General features: G+C 38.5%; 1 protein-coding gene across 9 annotated transcripts in view; it reads left to right on the top strand.

Annotated features, from left to right (window-relative positions):
• The window catches only part of ATE1 (arginyltransferase 1), a 78,489-nt gene that overhangs the window by 13,567 nt on the left and 49,495 nt on the right, over positions 1–15,427 (top strand). For 4 of the 9 annotated variants that reach the window (XM_044440207.1, XM_044440224.1, XM_044440231.1 and 1 more), the window contains one exon: positions 10,818–10,850. The exons of 2 other annotated variants lie outside the window; for them this stretch is intronic. In XM_044440207.1, coding sequence (XP_044296142.1) covers positions 10,818–10,850 — 33 coding nt within the window. Of the gene's footprint in view, positions 1–1,467; positions 1,597–10,817; positions 10,851–15,427 lie in introns of all 9 variants that reach the window. 3 more of the 9 variants (XM_044440196.1, XM_044440242.1, XM_044440259.1) reach the window with 1 other exon arrangement.

The following is a 15,427-nucleotide window of genomic DNA, read 5'->3' as shown; positions in this document are numbered from 1 at the left end:
GATAGATACTTGAAAAAAGGTATGGACATCCTGGAAATACAAGCAGGTTTTGCAGATCTCATGGGTGCCACAAATATGTAAGCAGATAAGGAAAAAAAGAATGGGTTTGGCTTATACATTAGTGAAATTGCAGAAAGTGGAATAGGAAAGCGAATGAAGGACACTGTTCAGTTCCTGTACAGGAAGCTAGACAAGGCATCTAGCTTCAGGAATCTATGTACATCTTTATACTATGGGAAACTCTAATGGGATTTGTTTGGTTCATAAATATTAATACCAATAAGTAATTCTTACAGTGGAAGCAATAACCTTGTGTTGAGTTTGTGCTGGAAGACCTATCTACAGAGTATGTTGCACACTGGTTAGAAATAGGGAGAAAAAGCAAAGATAAATACAATACAGGAAGAATATTTGTCTGAAATGGTCTTCATTAAACCATACTTTACCAAATCCAGGTGTTTTGGATTACAGTTCCCATTATTCTTGGCCATTGGTGTACTGACAGGCTTTTGAGAGTTGCAGGCCCAAACAGCTGGAAGGCACCAGTCTGAAGTTAACAGCCTTAAACCAATTCAACTCTCTGACAAACACAACTAAATGCCCAGCAACTGTTAAAAGCTTAAAAACTTGGTTGTGATAACTGCACAGGTCAGGAAGCATGTTTCTGGTTCGTACCCTAGCCTTCCCAAAAAACTTCTCCAGTGAAAGCCATATCTCAACTTAAAGTGTGTTTGTATCATATAGCGATATTTTAAGGGATATCATGTCATTTGCTATAGATAATTCTGAACCAGAAAAAAAATCTCTGGAAGAGAGTTAAGCAAGCTTAGCAATTCTACCTGAGAACGTCTGGTAATTTAGATCTCTTCCCACCTGGCTAGTTATGGGTAGACTTTGACGGTAGATCATTTAATACAGGGCAATGATTGACATTGTTTCCTTGCATGAACTGAGACAGCACCTGAGAATATATCTAACACTGTCATCTAGCTGGACATTGCAGCAGAACATTGTCAGCAGAGGGCAGGATGTCTTTCAGGGAAGCTGGTCTTCTAATATTGATCTCATTGAGAAACCCTCGGGGATCCTTAAAAGCACACATTGAAAATCTTAAGCATATTCTTGTAGAACATGAGATGGTCAAATCCTTCTTGCCTTACCTGGAAATCCTTTACATATTTTACATGAAAAGGTAATTGGCATTGATTATCGAGTCACTAAACTGATATGTGGCACTGAGCATTATCGTTTCAATTAGTATACAAAACTGTTGAACAGAACCATCCTAACACTTGGATTGTCACCGTTGGTTCAAAGATTGATATATTTCTGCGGTTGTTGGGCTTCCTTGTGTGTCTCCTTGGCAGAGGCTTTGAAATGGATTTGAGGAGATAGTACTCTGGCCTTACCTTCAGGAGCATTTGGACAAATTCAAATAAAATTCCTTTGTTTTCCTTTGCTGTGAAGGTGAGGTTAGTGCCAGTGTCTTTTGAGGATCCACAGTTTAAATCATCTTTCACCCAGTCTGCCTCTTTATTTGCCAAGTATCAGATGGCCATACATAAGGACTCTCCTTTTGAATGTAACGAGGACCAGGTACAGTTCACTGCATGCCCTTTTTGTCCATATTATTAGTGGTGATTATGAATAAAGAGTAGAATGCCTTAGGTCTCAATAATCACAGCAGATCAGATCTTACTACTGCAACCTTTAAGAAAACAGTGCTTTACTGAATAACTAATGAACCTGTTTCCACTCCAAAAGTAAGGGGTCAGAATGGTAAGTGCCAGATTCTTTTCCATAACTGGTACCCATCTCTTGTAGAACGAAGGGAAATAAGCAAAAGCACCAGTTGCTGGAATCAGTGAGGTCAGTGGAGCTTGCATAAGGGAGCTCCAGCAACCTGTCCTAATCAAGAAATGAACACTTCTACTCATTTGGGGTCATCTTCAAGTGCTAAATCTTACTTGTGCAAGTGATACATCCCACTTGCTCAGTGTAATCAGCAGGATCCCCACATGTGCCACAGAACCTGTGGGAGCATAAACATCTTGTTGATTTTGCTCAGAGATCTAAAATATATATTCTTGGGAAGGAAATCAGGCAGAAGGATATATAATGCCAAAACTGACCAGGAGAGAGAGAAAGAAGACAGACGTGTCTGCACGTGTGTGCACTTTAGGTTTAAGATATGCTTTATGTTGGATAGTAGTATTCTTACTATATTTGACCTGTCAGCTTAGTCAGAATACTCTTACATTTGCTCAGCTAAACCACTTATTTGGAATTAAATTTCTTTGTTGCCAATGGCTGATACCCTGAAATACATACAGTAGACCCAGAACTGGTGCTGGTGTAACATTTCCAGATCTCTTAACCATTTTAGGATTGAGAGTAGCTTCCATTCTTACATGTGTCTTGTTCTTATTTCTTGGCCTATGTGTTCATTTTTCTTCTCTGTTTGCATTGCCCTTTTCCTTATGCTTTTCAATCCTAACCATAGTCAGTGGTCAACACATGAGCTATAGCTAACTTTACATCAGTTTGAAGAGAATTTAAAATTTGTTTAAAGCTAACCATTCAGATGTAATTCTGACCATGGACAATGAAGAAAATGTGGGGAGGGATTCAAGTGGGAAACATGGAAGAAACTGTGGAACTGAGCATGGGAGACTAAGGTAACTTTTAAGATGCAATGCTACACAAGTTTATATAGAAAAAATACAACTCCTACAGGCATTTTTCTATCTAAACTTGCATAGGATTGTATCCCTAATCTTTTAGCCATGGTCTAGAAATCAGGCAATACTATGTCAGTGCCAGACCTTAGAATTAGATTTGGATTGATTTAGAAAAGTATGTTCAGCGTTAAGCTTTGAATTTATGATGTTTTCAAAACATTTAAAACCAATTTCATGATTGATTTAGGATTTACAGCATGTGGAATTAGCAGTATTATGGTCTTTGGACATTCCTAAACAACTCAGGTGCTACCAATCACTTATTGCACTTTGCAAGCTGCTGAGATCTTGAAAAGTAAGCCACAGAAGGCATTGTGTTAAAGTTTCACAGAAACGGCATCATGTCTTTAGCCTACGGCCAGATGCCATAACTTGTGTATAACCTTGTTTAAAGCATACAGTTAGTTATGGTTTCAGCTCATATATATTTATCACAGTCCTTTATCCCTGGTTTATCTGAGCTGACTTTAGCTTTGACCACTCCTTTGTTTCCATATATTGCCTCATTTTATAGTAATGAAGCAGTATATGAAACAGAGACATGCTTTGAGGCTCACTGAATTAGTTCATCTTAGATAGTGTCTGGTGGATACACAAGTCAGTATTATTTGTCCAGGAATTTTTACATTTATTTTAAGCTGGAAGTATTATCTGCTTGTCTGGTTATTGTCTCATATTTTTGATGGAAATTGTGATTTAACATTTTTCTGTAAGGCAATTAGGAAGATTTGGCATCTGAAGCATTGGGGCTGACAAGAACATTAAAGAAATAATATTTGGTAATAATTACCAAAGGCTTAATGAGCAATATTTATTGTATTTTATAAGATGGTTATCCCATACCAAAACCTGACTTGTTTGTTTTTGGGTTCCTTTTCCTTGGGATTTTTAGAAGCCTGATTTCTTTGAAAATAATGATGGTGATAGAAGTGCGGCATTTCCATTAAATAAGTGTATACATGGCTTTGTTGTTATTCAATTCATGCATATTCATCTGACATAGTTGTTAATAACAAGCACCAGTGTTGAAAATATAAGTCATGAATAATTATTTTTATTAAATAATTCTGGCTAGATTCATCCATATTTATGCTAATGTTCATGTTTAGTGCATTGGTACTTATTTTCCAAAGAGGATCTTGACTCCTCCAGCACAATCCCAAGCGTACATTCTCAATGCTCCCATGTTCAGTATGACTTTCAGGAGGCCATGCATAGATTGCAGCCTTAATTCTGCATCAAGAATTACCTGCAATTCTGTAAATTACAGCCTTACCTGTAAAAGCAGCCCTAGGAGGGAGGAGCAGGGGATGCACAGTGAAATTTGGGGATCAAGATTGTACAATATTCTTAGAACAGGTCAGTTTTTTTATATATCCGTCACTGTTTCCAAATATAAATGTTGTTTTACATTTATATCTGATGTTCCAGAACAAAGTATGTGTAGCTTAAGTCCTTCTATTTATCAGATTTTGATCTTTTCAGGCTTTTGCTTCATTGATCTTGGAACTAGGGTTTAAAAGCCAAGTGGTTATGAGCATGCAATTTTTTATTACCCAGTTCCCTAAGAGAAAGTATTCTGACAGTGATACTGAGCGCCTGACAGTTAAATAGGCTGTTAGTCCTTTCTGTAGTACCTTAATAGAATGGAATTTCCTCTGATGGATTACTACCCACTATATGCAGGCCCATCAATGTAAGTACATGGTGTTCAATGCTTTTGCAGTTCAAGTTTCCTGTACGGGTCTGAATGAGGCTTTCTATAGTCAGTGTAATGAAGGGATGCTGCTCCTCACAAATGTGTTTCGTTGAATGTGGGTGTGCAGTTGGAGGGACATGTTACACTCTAGAGAATCTCCATATCTCTGGCTCATATTCATCCTTTGTCTATGTAAACAGCATCACCTTGATTCCATAGGCAACTAAGTTCACATCACTAGCTCAGAATAAAAAATATAATGTAAATCATAATAGCAAACACTTTCTATATCTAGGCCATGTTTGCTAGAGATATAAGATTTCCAGAGATAATTAAACCTTGAAAGACATGTTTTCTTCTTCTTTTTTGGGCAGTATATGGAAACAATAGAATATTTGAGAAATTGAAAAATACCTTTGTATGTCACTTTGTTGCTTTTGGATAGCTCTCCTCAATTTGTGCTGTCCAGATATCTTGGACTGAGCTCTCATAAGCCTCAGGTAGCATGGCCAATGGTCAGGAAAGCTGGGCAATGGAGTTGAAAACATCTGGAGGACACCAGTTGTTTTAGGAACATAAAGCAAGCTTTATAAATCCTAAGGTTGCATTATGTATAATGTGACTTTCTCAGGAAGCTATCATTATATTTAAAAACTTCTAAAAGTAAATGTGCAACACAATAAAATTCTGCTCAACATTTTCCTGCATTTTTCTGTTAGAAGCACTACACAAGCTCTACTCCTGCCTTTACCACTTCCAGTGGAAACTTGCTATAGCATGTGCCTTGGCACTATTATTCAAAGGGCTAAATAAGTTACATTCTATTTTAAGCTTTAATTAATGTGCATCTGCAGCAGATTGCATCTCAAATGCTGCTTGCTTTATTCTGTGAAGTATTTTAAGTGACTGACCTCAGTAAGCACTTTTGGTCTGAGTAAGCATTTCCTTTTTGCCTCATGAGGAATACTCTGTAATTCTGAAAACTTGTATGGTTCCACTACCAACAGTAATCTCTTAAAAACTGCTTACGCATGTTTATATACTTCACGGGGTCATCTCATGAAGCTGATTGGTTTAGGACAGATAAAAGGAAGTACTTCTTCACACAGCATGTAATTGAACTGTGGAATGTCCTGTCACACAAAATGGTAATCTGGATGGCTTTAAAAAAGAAGTGGAGCACATTCATGTGGGAGGCGGCTAGCACTGGCTATTAGCCTTGCGCTCTATGTGCTACCTGCTTTACCAGAGGTGGGATGCCTGCGTACACCAGTTACTGAGTTGTATGCCTGCATACACCAGCTGGGCAGGAGGAGGTCTAGCACCCATCCTGATTGAGGGATCCTGAGGGCAGCTGGTTTGCCAACATGTGTACGAAGCACTGGACTAGATGGTCTGATCCAGCATGGCTTTTCTTATGTTCTTATCTCCCCTTCTTTGACACAAACACAAGGTCAAACGTACTAAGTGTGTACATATGGAATATACTTTACCACTGTTACTACTGTATTGTAATACTGTCTTCCTTAACTCTTTATTATTTGAGTACTCTAAACTAAAGTCATGTCCGTACTTGTTCCATTTAGGTTTATTGCATGTTTATACTGGATTATGAAGTCTAAACTTTAAAATGCCTTTCTGCTCTCAGTTACTGCCTCTGATATCAGTGCTACTATTCTGGGCTGCCATATACAGCTTCCATAATGCTCATTTGTTAAAGTTAGCTTTTGGTTATTAAGCCCCTTTATGGTATTCTGTGTCTTCTGAAGAAATAGTTTACATTTGCTAGGTAACCAAAACAAACCGAGTGACAATTATACTGGTTAGAAATATTTCCCATGCATGATCATAAGTCTTACAGTAATTTTCTTCTGCAGTTAACCGTTGCATTGCTATTTAGCTTTACTGAAACAAGTATTCTACCCCTCTACTTTTGGCATATTTTATAATGACAAGCTTATAGGAAAAAATAGTGCATTGCTCACTTTCCACTGTGAAACTGGACCTGCTCTTACCTTAGGCTTAGTCAAATATTTGTTTTGGAAGACATTTTATTTAAAGACCTACAAAATATTCACTGTCTGAAAGGCTGCAGTAATGTGACTGAACTGGTTGCAAGTAGTCTTTCGTTTCTTATTAACTGTACAAAATAATACCTAAATGTTTAAAGATCAAAACTGAAGCAAATGGAAGATAAAGGAAAAGTAAATAATCTATATCAACAATGTACTGATCTATGTAGGAACATATATATTGCCTCTCCTATTCATAAGCCCCTTCCAGGTTTGAGATATTAGTGTCCTGAAACCTCCATTTCAAATGTTTTACTCAGATTTTTGCACATAATTAATATAGTCTAAGAATTATAAAGGTTGGAGCTCTGAAGTATTAACTTAGCTCTTAAATGGGCAGTTCATTTCCTCAATGAAATAAATAAGGAAGGGTCTTCATGTAAGGATACTATGTTTATCAAAGTATGTGTAAAGTATTGAACTAGGAAATATGCCTCCAACTTTACTTCAAATTTGAACTTACTCTTTTGTCCATTTTCTACAAGCCAGTATGCCCAATATTTTTTCCCTTAAAACCATATATGAGAGAACTACGGTGTAGCTGAGGTGGTCTTCCTCCTGTCTCCCCAATTTTGCAACCTTGTCAACAAGTTTTCTTTTACTTGAAATCGAAATCTGGCTAAAATGTTGGCTGGACTCCCAGAGAGTCGGGCTTCCTTCATAATTGCCTACTGTTCAAAGTGGTGGCATGATGTTGATGTCTCTGTTCTAGAACTGCTGTGGAGACCTTGGTTATGACACACTGTAAGTGTTTATGTCTAGATTCCACCTGCATGCCTGACACTCAGCTTTTTAACAGAAGATGGTTTTCTGCATGTGTCCTTCACACACAGTCTTGTACGCCTTACTGCATGTGGGAGGAAAGGTGTGCCATTTCCAATGGGGAGGACTGTGCATAGGGATAATTTTCTCTGTGTGTCTCACCATCACAGTTATGCTCCTCCAGGCCATCATACAGCAGTTTGACAGTGTGAGGGATTATGATTTAAATGGAAAGAAGAGTGGATGAGGAAAGCCACTCCAAAATACTATCCTCTCCGTCACAGTTGCACAACTCCAGATGCCTTGCCGCTGGGCAGTGGGAGATGTACAATTGTGAAGCATCAGAGATGTACAATTGTGAAGCATCGGAGATGTGGGGAAGTGCTCCCATGCATCTGCCTAAGTGCCTCTATGTGTCTATGTGCCCCCATGGTCTGTCTTCAAGCTTTGTTGGTTCATTTTCGACTGATTGTTTGAAGGTGCATTGTTTTAAGCGGCAAATCAATCAAAGTCTGCTCAGTTAAAGGTGTTAGGTATTTCTCAATTTTCTAAGGGACCACACAGCAGCAGCTATACCTCATAACCCATAACTTTGATATATGTTTGTTAAATTTAAATATTTGAAAATAGCTCAAAGTAAAATGGTGCACAACAATGTCTTTAAAGTAAGCAAATGTTTAGGAAGTGTTTTGATGTTTGCTGACCAATGAAGAGCTAGAATTAGAATTTATGAAAGGCTTTCCAATGTCAAAAGTACAGTACTTTTCCTTTGGTGCCAGTTTTTTTTAACTATAATTAGGGTATTACCAAGGTCTGCATGAAAGCAAAGGAGTGCAGATGCTTAAAAATTGGCCTATTTCTCAAATGTGAATGCCTGTTTGGAAATTACATTTCTGCTCTTGGATTCAGAGGTATAATTAGAATAATGAAACCAACAATTTTCTCATGCCCTTGTTGTAAAGCACCAGATTATGCTGGCTTTTGAACACCTTAGTTGTGAATGACTCCAAAAGGACTAACTATAGACGACACACTGTTCTCTTGTCCTCGGCATTGCTTTAAGCTTATAGAAGTCTCCTTTTTAATTGTCAAAGGACTTGTCTAAATATTTACCATCCATTTGTAGGTTAATTAGATCTTGCTTTCAGCTACAGGAGCAGGAACAAAACCAAACACAAAATTACATGGCATTGGAACAGAAACTATGTTACAGTTTTTTGAATTTCATGATACTTTGAAATCCCTCCCCTTTCCTTTCTCCCATTACTTTGTTTTTGATAGAAGACCCCTGAAGCACAATTTATTATTCTAACATAACAAGCGCCATAAAAAGTTAAAATAAAGCATCTAGTGGTACCTAAACATTGTGCTGCATAAGCTTTCATGGGTCGGAGTCTATCGGAGGAAAATGGCTATAGAAAGATTTTTGTTTGTTTTTTTGGTGGCCCTGAGGCATATGTTTCCTAAGCTTTAGGAATATTTGTGCAATTGGTGGATACTTTGTTCTTAGTGTCTGCATTACTTTATGGTTTTAAGGGGAAAAAATGCCCATAGCAACTGAAACTGTGCAACAAATGAAAAAATTCCTCAACCTTTTAAAATGTTGTTTTTGATCAGAAAGTTCACTAAAGCATAATTATGGCTCAACCAGTTGTGCAGTCATAGGGAAAGGGTGATTAAAAAACAGAAGCAGGCATTCATTTGGTTATCATGGGATGTCCTGGTCTTATGAACTGTTCTGTGCAAGCAGTCAACCTGTTAGAAGTTTTCATTTTCTGAACAGTTCCTGAATATTGACTGGCCCACAATTAGAGAATGGTACTAGCTATTATAAAATACATGGGTCATAAAGTCTCCTCTGTTAGTAGAAGAGAATTGAAAGATAGGAATGGAGTACTTAATATTCCTCTACCCTAGTCCAAGCTGAGAGAGGCATATTATCTTCTGTGTAGAGTTGTAGAGAAGAAGCTGGCATATGGAAATAATGTTAAGCAAGCCCTTGCTTGCTTTTATTTTTTACACACTATTGTTTACCAGCAAATACATGCCTGTCATCTTCAATATTCTTTCTTTACTATGTATTTAATATGACATATGCACATATGTCAAGGAGCATTTATTTACTTAGTTATATACATGCTGTTTGTACAGTGTCGCTAACTGGGGTGCTGAAGTTAATCCATCTTAGATCCTTCTATAGTCATATTTGCCCTGTTATTAATTTTGTCCTGTTATTTATTCTCCATAGGTATGCTGAATACAAGGGAGTAAGGGACCAAGCCATGGCCAGTGTTGGATGGCCTGCTGGCTTCCCTCCTCCAAACTTCCCTTGTAGAACTGCATGCTCCCTCTTTCAGTCAGCCCTAGTTTGAAGATCAAGGGCAACAGAGTAGGCAGATTGGGAGTGTCCCATTTGAGTGGACATGCAGTCCCTTCTCGGTGCATTTAATAGATGCACTGGAGAAATTCTGAGCAGGGCTTTTGTGACTGCAGGTTTTCTCTTGCTTCCTTTTTCCAGTTCTTGATCTGCACACCGAGAAAAACTGAAAAGCCATGTGATATAACTTGTTTCCATAATTTACTCAGGGATTCTAGTAGTATGACAATCAAATCTGAAAAAGCCCAATTGGGTTGTAATGTAGGCAGGGTCTACATGAATCAAATGGTCAACATTTGTTTGGTGGTGGAGTACTGCATCCCCATCCTCCATGATGTCTGTGTAAAAGGTGGTAAAAACAGTTGCCCACTCATGTGAAGACACATTAGTATGATTTTCTCCTTCTTTCTTATTTGAACTGAATAATTCATCCAAGCGTGAAGAGCCTGACTCACAAAAGCTGACCGACAAAGCTGGTACTGAGTTTTTCAAGCAAAACATTTTTGGTTTATCCGATTCCCATCCTGTATTTTTGGAGTAGCTTTTGATAGTCTTGATTTTGAAGAAAAACCCCCACACAAGAGGAAACTGAGGAATAATGAGATTTTCAGCTTTAGTAGGCCAAGTTTAGATCACTTTACTCTGCTGTGACCATGTTCAGGTTCTCTGTTGCCACAAATGTTTCATTAGGCTATGCTACAATGTTCAGTCACTAATAATTAAAATCTTCCAATTCACACCCTAAATTATAGCCCTAGTGTTTCCTGATGAATTTGTTGATTAGGATCAGCAGCAGTGGTTTTAGTTCATCATAGAACAGTCAGTTGTGCATCAATTTTCATAGAGTATCAAAAATAAAATTCCAAGAGCTAATTTTAAGAAGGCTACTTACTCTATTCATATAATGATGTAATTTTCTGTAGCAATTAATTACCACAAGGATTATTCTGGTTGATAAAAGAAGCCACCTTCAAAAGATTTATGAGTTTAATTCATGAATTGAAACTATGGTTAATAGTGAAACATTAGTTATAACTTGAACATTGCATAATATTCTTAGGATATAATATTTTAACATATTTCTATTGTGTGTATTTTATTTCATGTTGAATATGTATCCTTGGTGACCTGGACATCTGATTTTTTTTTTTTTAATCCAAACACAGTTCACACGGTTTCTCTGTGACTCTCCACTTGAGGTATGTAATTATCATTTACTCTAAATATTTGTACTCTTTGAATACTAATTATAGTTTTTTTTCCTGTACCTGGTGCCTGTAATTATATTTATAATTCCCAACATATGGTTGATTTTGTAATTTGTTGAATTCTTGGAATCTCTCTGCAACATGAGTTTTATACAACCTTTCTTAATTATAATTAAGATATATAAATTTAAAAATATTAAGGGATGAAATTTATAATTCTTACTTAGTTTTATATTTCTATTTATCCCTTAATAGTTGGTGGGATTTTTGGAGGGCTTCCAATAGACTAGAAGAGGCAGCTGACTATCTTTGGGGGAGGAACACACACACACACACACACACACACCAAAACAGGTTGTGCCCATATGCTCAGTGATTATATTTGTAAAAATCAGTCATAGTTCAATGTTATGGGATATTTCTAACATATAGGTCCTGAATGAAAATAAGTCATTAGTGAGCTTTAGGTTCAAATCTGTACATTACCTTGAAGCTTACTAGATCATTGCCATCTCTCTGTCTTAGGGTTCTTCTTAGAATAAAATGGGGCGGAGGGAATTATATATGCCTCCTTCTAACTCCATGGAGGAAAAAAGGATATTACAGTAAATCATACATGACAATTGTACCTTTCATATGGCAATGGTGACTTAGATATCACAGGAAATTTGTTGGAAATACTAATCTCTGCTAACCTTGTAAGCAAGTTCAAATGCAAGTCTGCACTATTGATGCTTAAGAATAATCATTCTTTTTGAAGGTCAAATTGCTAAATTAGGTGTAGGCTTTTTATTTATGATTTCTGTTTTATTTTTAATTAGCTGATAGCTGCCTAGGAAAAGATAATTTATGAATAGGAGAATATGAATTGCTTTAATTTGTTTTCTAAAAATACTGAAGGTGATGAATATGTTGTTTGTTTATGATTTGCCATTTCTCTATTCCTTAATTATTGCTGGATGTGGGCCATTTCCTATTTGCAAATGTCATTAACTGGAGTTTCATCATATGAAAGTGCAAAGATTCTCTTCCAGTGAAGTGAGAAGGTTACTTTGAACATTCCCAGGTTACATTCTGTGTGTTTTCAGAATACTATGCCTGCAGCAGATCACAGAATTCAGATACTTGTTGGTAGATGTATTACATCAGGGGTCCTCAGACTTTTTAAACGGGGGACAGTTCACTGTTCCTCAGACTGTTGGGGTGCTGGACTATAGTTTGAAAAAAAATTGAATGAATTCATATGCACACTGCGCATATCTTACTTGTAGTGCAAAAAAACAGGAAAAAAATACAATATTTAAAATGAAGAACAATTTTAATCAACATAAACTTATTAGTATTTCATTGGGAATGGCTAATGGCTAATGAGATGGTGACACCCTAGAAACATGTCCACAGCATCATAATGAGTATAAAACCAATATGATTAGGACCATTTCTGCAGAGATCATAAGCTCATCATGAGCACAGAGCTCATTTGCATATGTGGTAGTGTGATCCACAGGGGATTGCTTTTTGGAAAGCAATGGACAGGCTGTGATGAAGCGATCTGTTGCCTGCACACCACCTGTTTTAACCACCATCTCCAATAGCAACCAAATGACACTAATAAATCTGCACTCACATCAGAGCGCACCCATAGAAATACATGACGTGTGGCATCCTACATCAAAATTTGCATTACAATTTATTTTGCATGAGCAAAAATGAGAGGAGAGATGGAGGGGAGCAACTTCTGAATCTGCTAAAAATTATGATTTTTTATTTAAAAAAATATATAACAGCTTTAGGGATGCAGGTGGTGCAGTGGCTTAAACTGCTGTGCTGCTGGGCTGGTTGATCGAAAGGTCGCTGGTTCAAATCTGCACAATGGGGTGAGTTCCTGTTGCTCTGTCCCAGCTCCTGCCAACCTTGCAGTTCGAAAGCATGCAAATGCAAGTAGATAAAAAGGTGCCACTCCGGTGGGCAGGTAACAGCGTTCCGTGCACTTTGGTGTTTAGTCATGCCGGCCACATGACCACAGAGACTGACTGTGGACAAACGCTGGCTCCCTCGGCTAGGAAACGGAGATGAGCACCGCCCCCTAGAGTCAGGCATGACTGGACTTAATGTCAAGGGGAAACCTTTACCTTTACCTTTTATAACAGCTTTAAAAAAGGAGAAACTCACTGAATATCCACTAGGTCCTGCAACCCAAGTCCATCTCTACAAATTATGTCCCTTCATATAGTTTGTAAAGATAGACTCAGGTTGCAGGACCTAGTGAATATTCAGTGAGTTTCTTTTTTTAAAACCTGTGTTTTTTTTTTTTTTTTTAATGAAAAAATGTTTGCTCTGCTTGCTTGGGCTGCAGCAGAAGCCCAAGATGACACTGTGGCACCCGCCGAAAGGGAAAGCACAACATGAAGGGGAACCATGAGGGTGCATTCACCTCTGGGAGGGGGAGCAGGAGCTGGAGGCTGGAGAGGCGAGCGCAAGGCGGCTCCCCTGGCTGGGACAGGGCCACGAGGAGGGAGGTAATGGCTGCTTTCCACTGGCTGAGGCAAGGGGAGGTGAGGGACGGGGCTGCGGCAGGCCAACCAGGACACCTTCCGCCTCTCCCTGCCACGGGGGGGGGGAGCATGGTGGCCACTCGACGGTGGCGGTGGCTTGCTCTGAGAAGGCCATGGTGGAGGTGTGGGAGCCGTGGCCCTGCTCCCACTCCCCCTTGGCCCATCTGCCCCCTGGCTTGGTCTGGCGGCCAGGGCTTGGTCTGCAGCCTGGGGATGTGGCTCATATTTTTGTGGTTACCTCCCCCCAAAGTAAACTTATTACATTGAATGTTATGGGGAAATTTGATTATATTTTTCTTACCTTCTATCTCTTTTTAGTGTCTTTGTCTCTCTCTCTTTCCACTGCCCTCCTCTCTTCTGTATTCCCGCTTCATATTCCCACTCAGTATTCAGATCCAACGCATGCGCAATAAGAGCCGGTGCATGCGCAATTCACGTTGGCAAGACCAGCGCAGCAGCAGAAGCTATCAGAGAGAGCCAGTGCACATGCTGTTGAAGGGAGCTGTTAGAATTTGGCTTGTGTGCTGACTCTCTGCTAGTCTCCAAAACTGAAAGAGTTTCAGATAATGCCTTTGCCAGCTCAGAACTTTCAGACTTGTTCGGAGATAATTTTCTCCGAACGAGTCCAAAAGCTCTGAGGCAGGGTGGGTAAATGACCTTGGCGGGGCCTCTTAGTCTGAGGACCAAACTAAATTTTAGAGAAGCTCTTGGAGGTCACATTGCAATGGTGAGTAGAACAGAAGACAAAATGGAAGGGCAACAAATGCAGTGTATTGTAGCTGAAAGTTCTTGCTGCCAGTAACTAAGAAGAGGCAATTCAGCCTTTTATAATGGAGAAAAAGTTTCAGAAAAGAGGAAGCCACCAAATGATTGGCTCTTGAGGGAAAAGGAAATACCAGTGGGGCATTGCCATATGCAGAATTTAGGTTTGATATTCCTTGTAGGAGATGTGGTAACCTATCTACATATACTGTATCAATTGAATAGATGATCACTAGGAAAAGCCAACAGTCTGATGTGCAATAAATAAACTTACTGTTTTATTGATTTAATAATAATTTTGTATTTATATCCTGCTTTTTTCCTGCAAGGAACCCAAAGCAGTTTACAATATCCTCCTGATGCTCTCCATTTTTATGCTAACAATGACCCTAAGAGGTGGGTTAGGCTGGGAGTCATTGATTGGCCCAAAATCATCCAGATAGCTCCATGGCCAAGAGGGGACTGTAACCTGGATCTCTTGAGTTTCTGTAAAACACTCTAACCACTGTCCCACACTGGCTCTCATTGTTCTTTCTTGACATAATGTTACCACTTTAGAAAGATTAATGGGATATAAGAGACCTTAAATGGTTATAAATGAAACTTTAAATATAGAAAAGTTATTTTTTCAAAAAGTAATTACTGATTTATAATTCTAGACTGATACCATTTAAATTATCCTGGATATCTTGCTTCTGAAATGGATGCTTTTCTCAACACCTTCCTTATTTTTGTTCTTAAAACAGTGTTTAGCTTCTTGGTCACATTTAGTTTGTCTCATCTCCTCAATTAGCCATAACACAAGTATTGAAAGCACCATCAAAATTGGGTTAATGACCCATGTTATTTTAATCCCAGCCACAAGTAGCTGGTTAATCCTTACTGGAAAGCATTGATACTGACTGTATGTGTCTGATAACTGACAGTGGAGATAGTTCATAGAACAAACAGGACACATGTGGGGCCCTGGCAAGGTTCTGTTCACACAAAAGCAGATTTATATTATGTACGTGAACAAGTATGCATGTAGGTTTTTTTATCCCCACCTCCCCCACCAGTCCATGCAATAGGCTTTTAGCCCTATGCCAACAGTTGCAACAAATGCATTCAGATGATGCAGCTTTTCTGTCAGTATAATACTTTGGACTATTATTAATGCTCCTTGTGATGGTGAGTTGTGACAGAAGTCCTCAGGAAAGTTTGAATGGGAGAAAGTTTTCAAAAGATAAGCCAAACTATTGAAGCAGAACA

The sequence above is a fragment of the Varanus komodoensis genome, unplaced genomic scaffold (assembly GCF_004798865.1).
Source record: "Varanus komodoensis strain SLA01 unplaced genomic scaffold, ASM479886v1 scaffold1, whole genome shotgun sequence".
NCBI lineage: Eukaryota > Metazoa > Chordata > Lepidosauria > Squamata > Varanidae > Varanus > Varanus komodoensis.
Note: the sequence above shows the minus strand (reverse complement) of the source record. Positions and strands in the feature narration are given on the sequence as shown.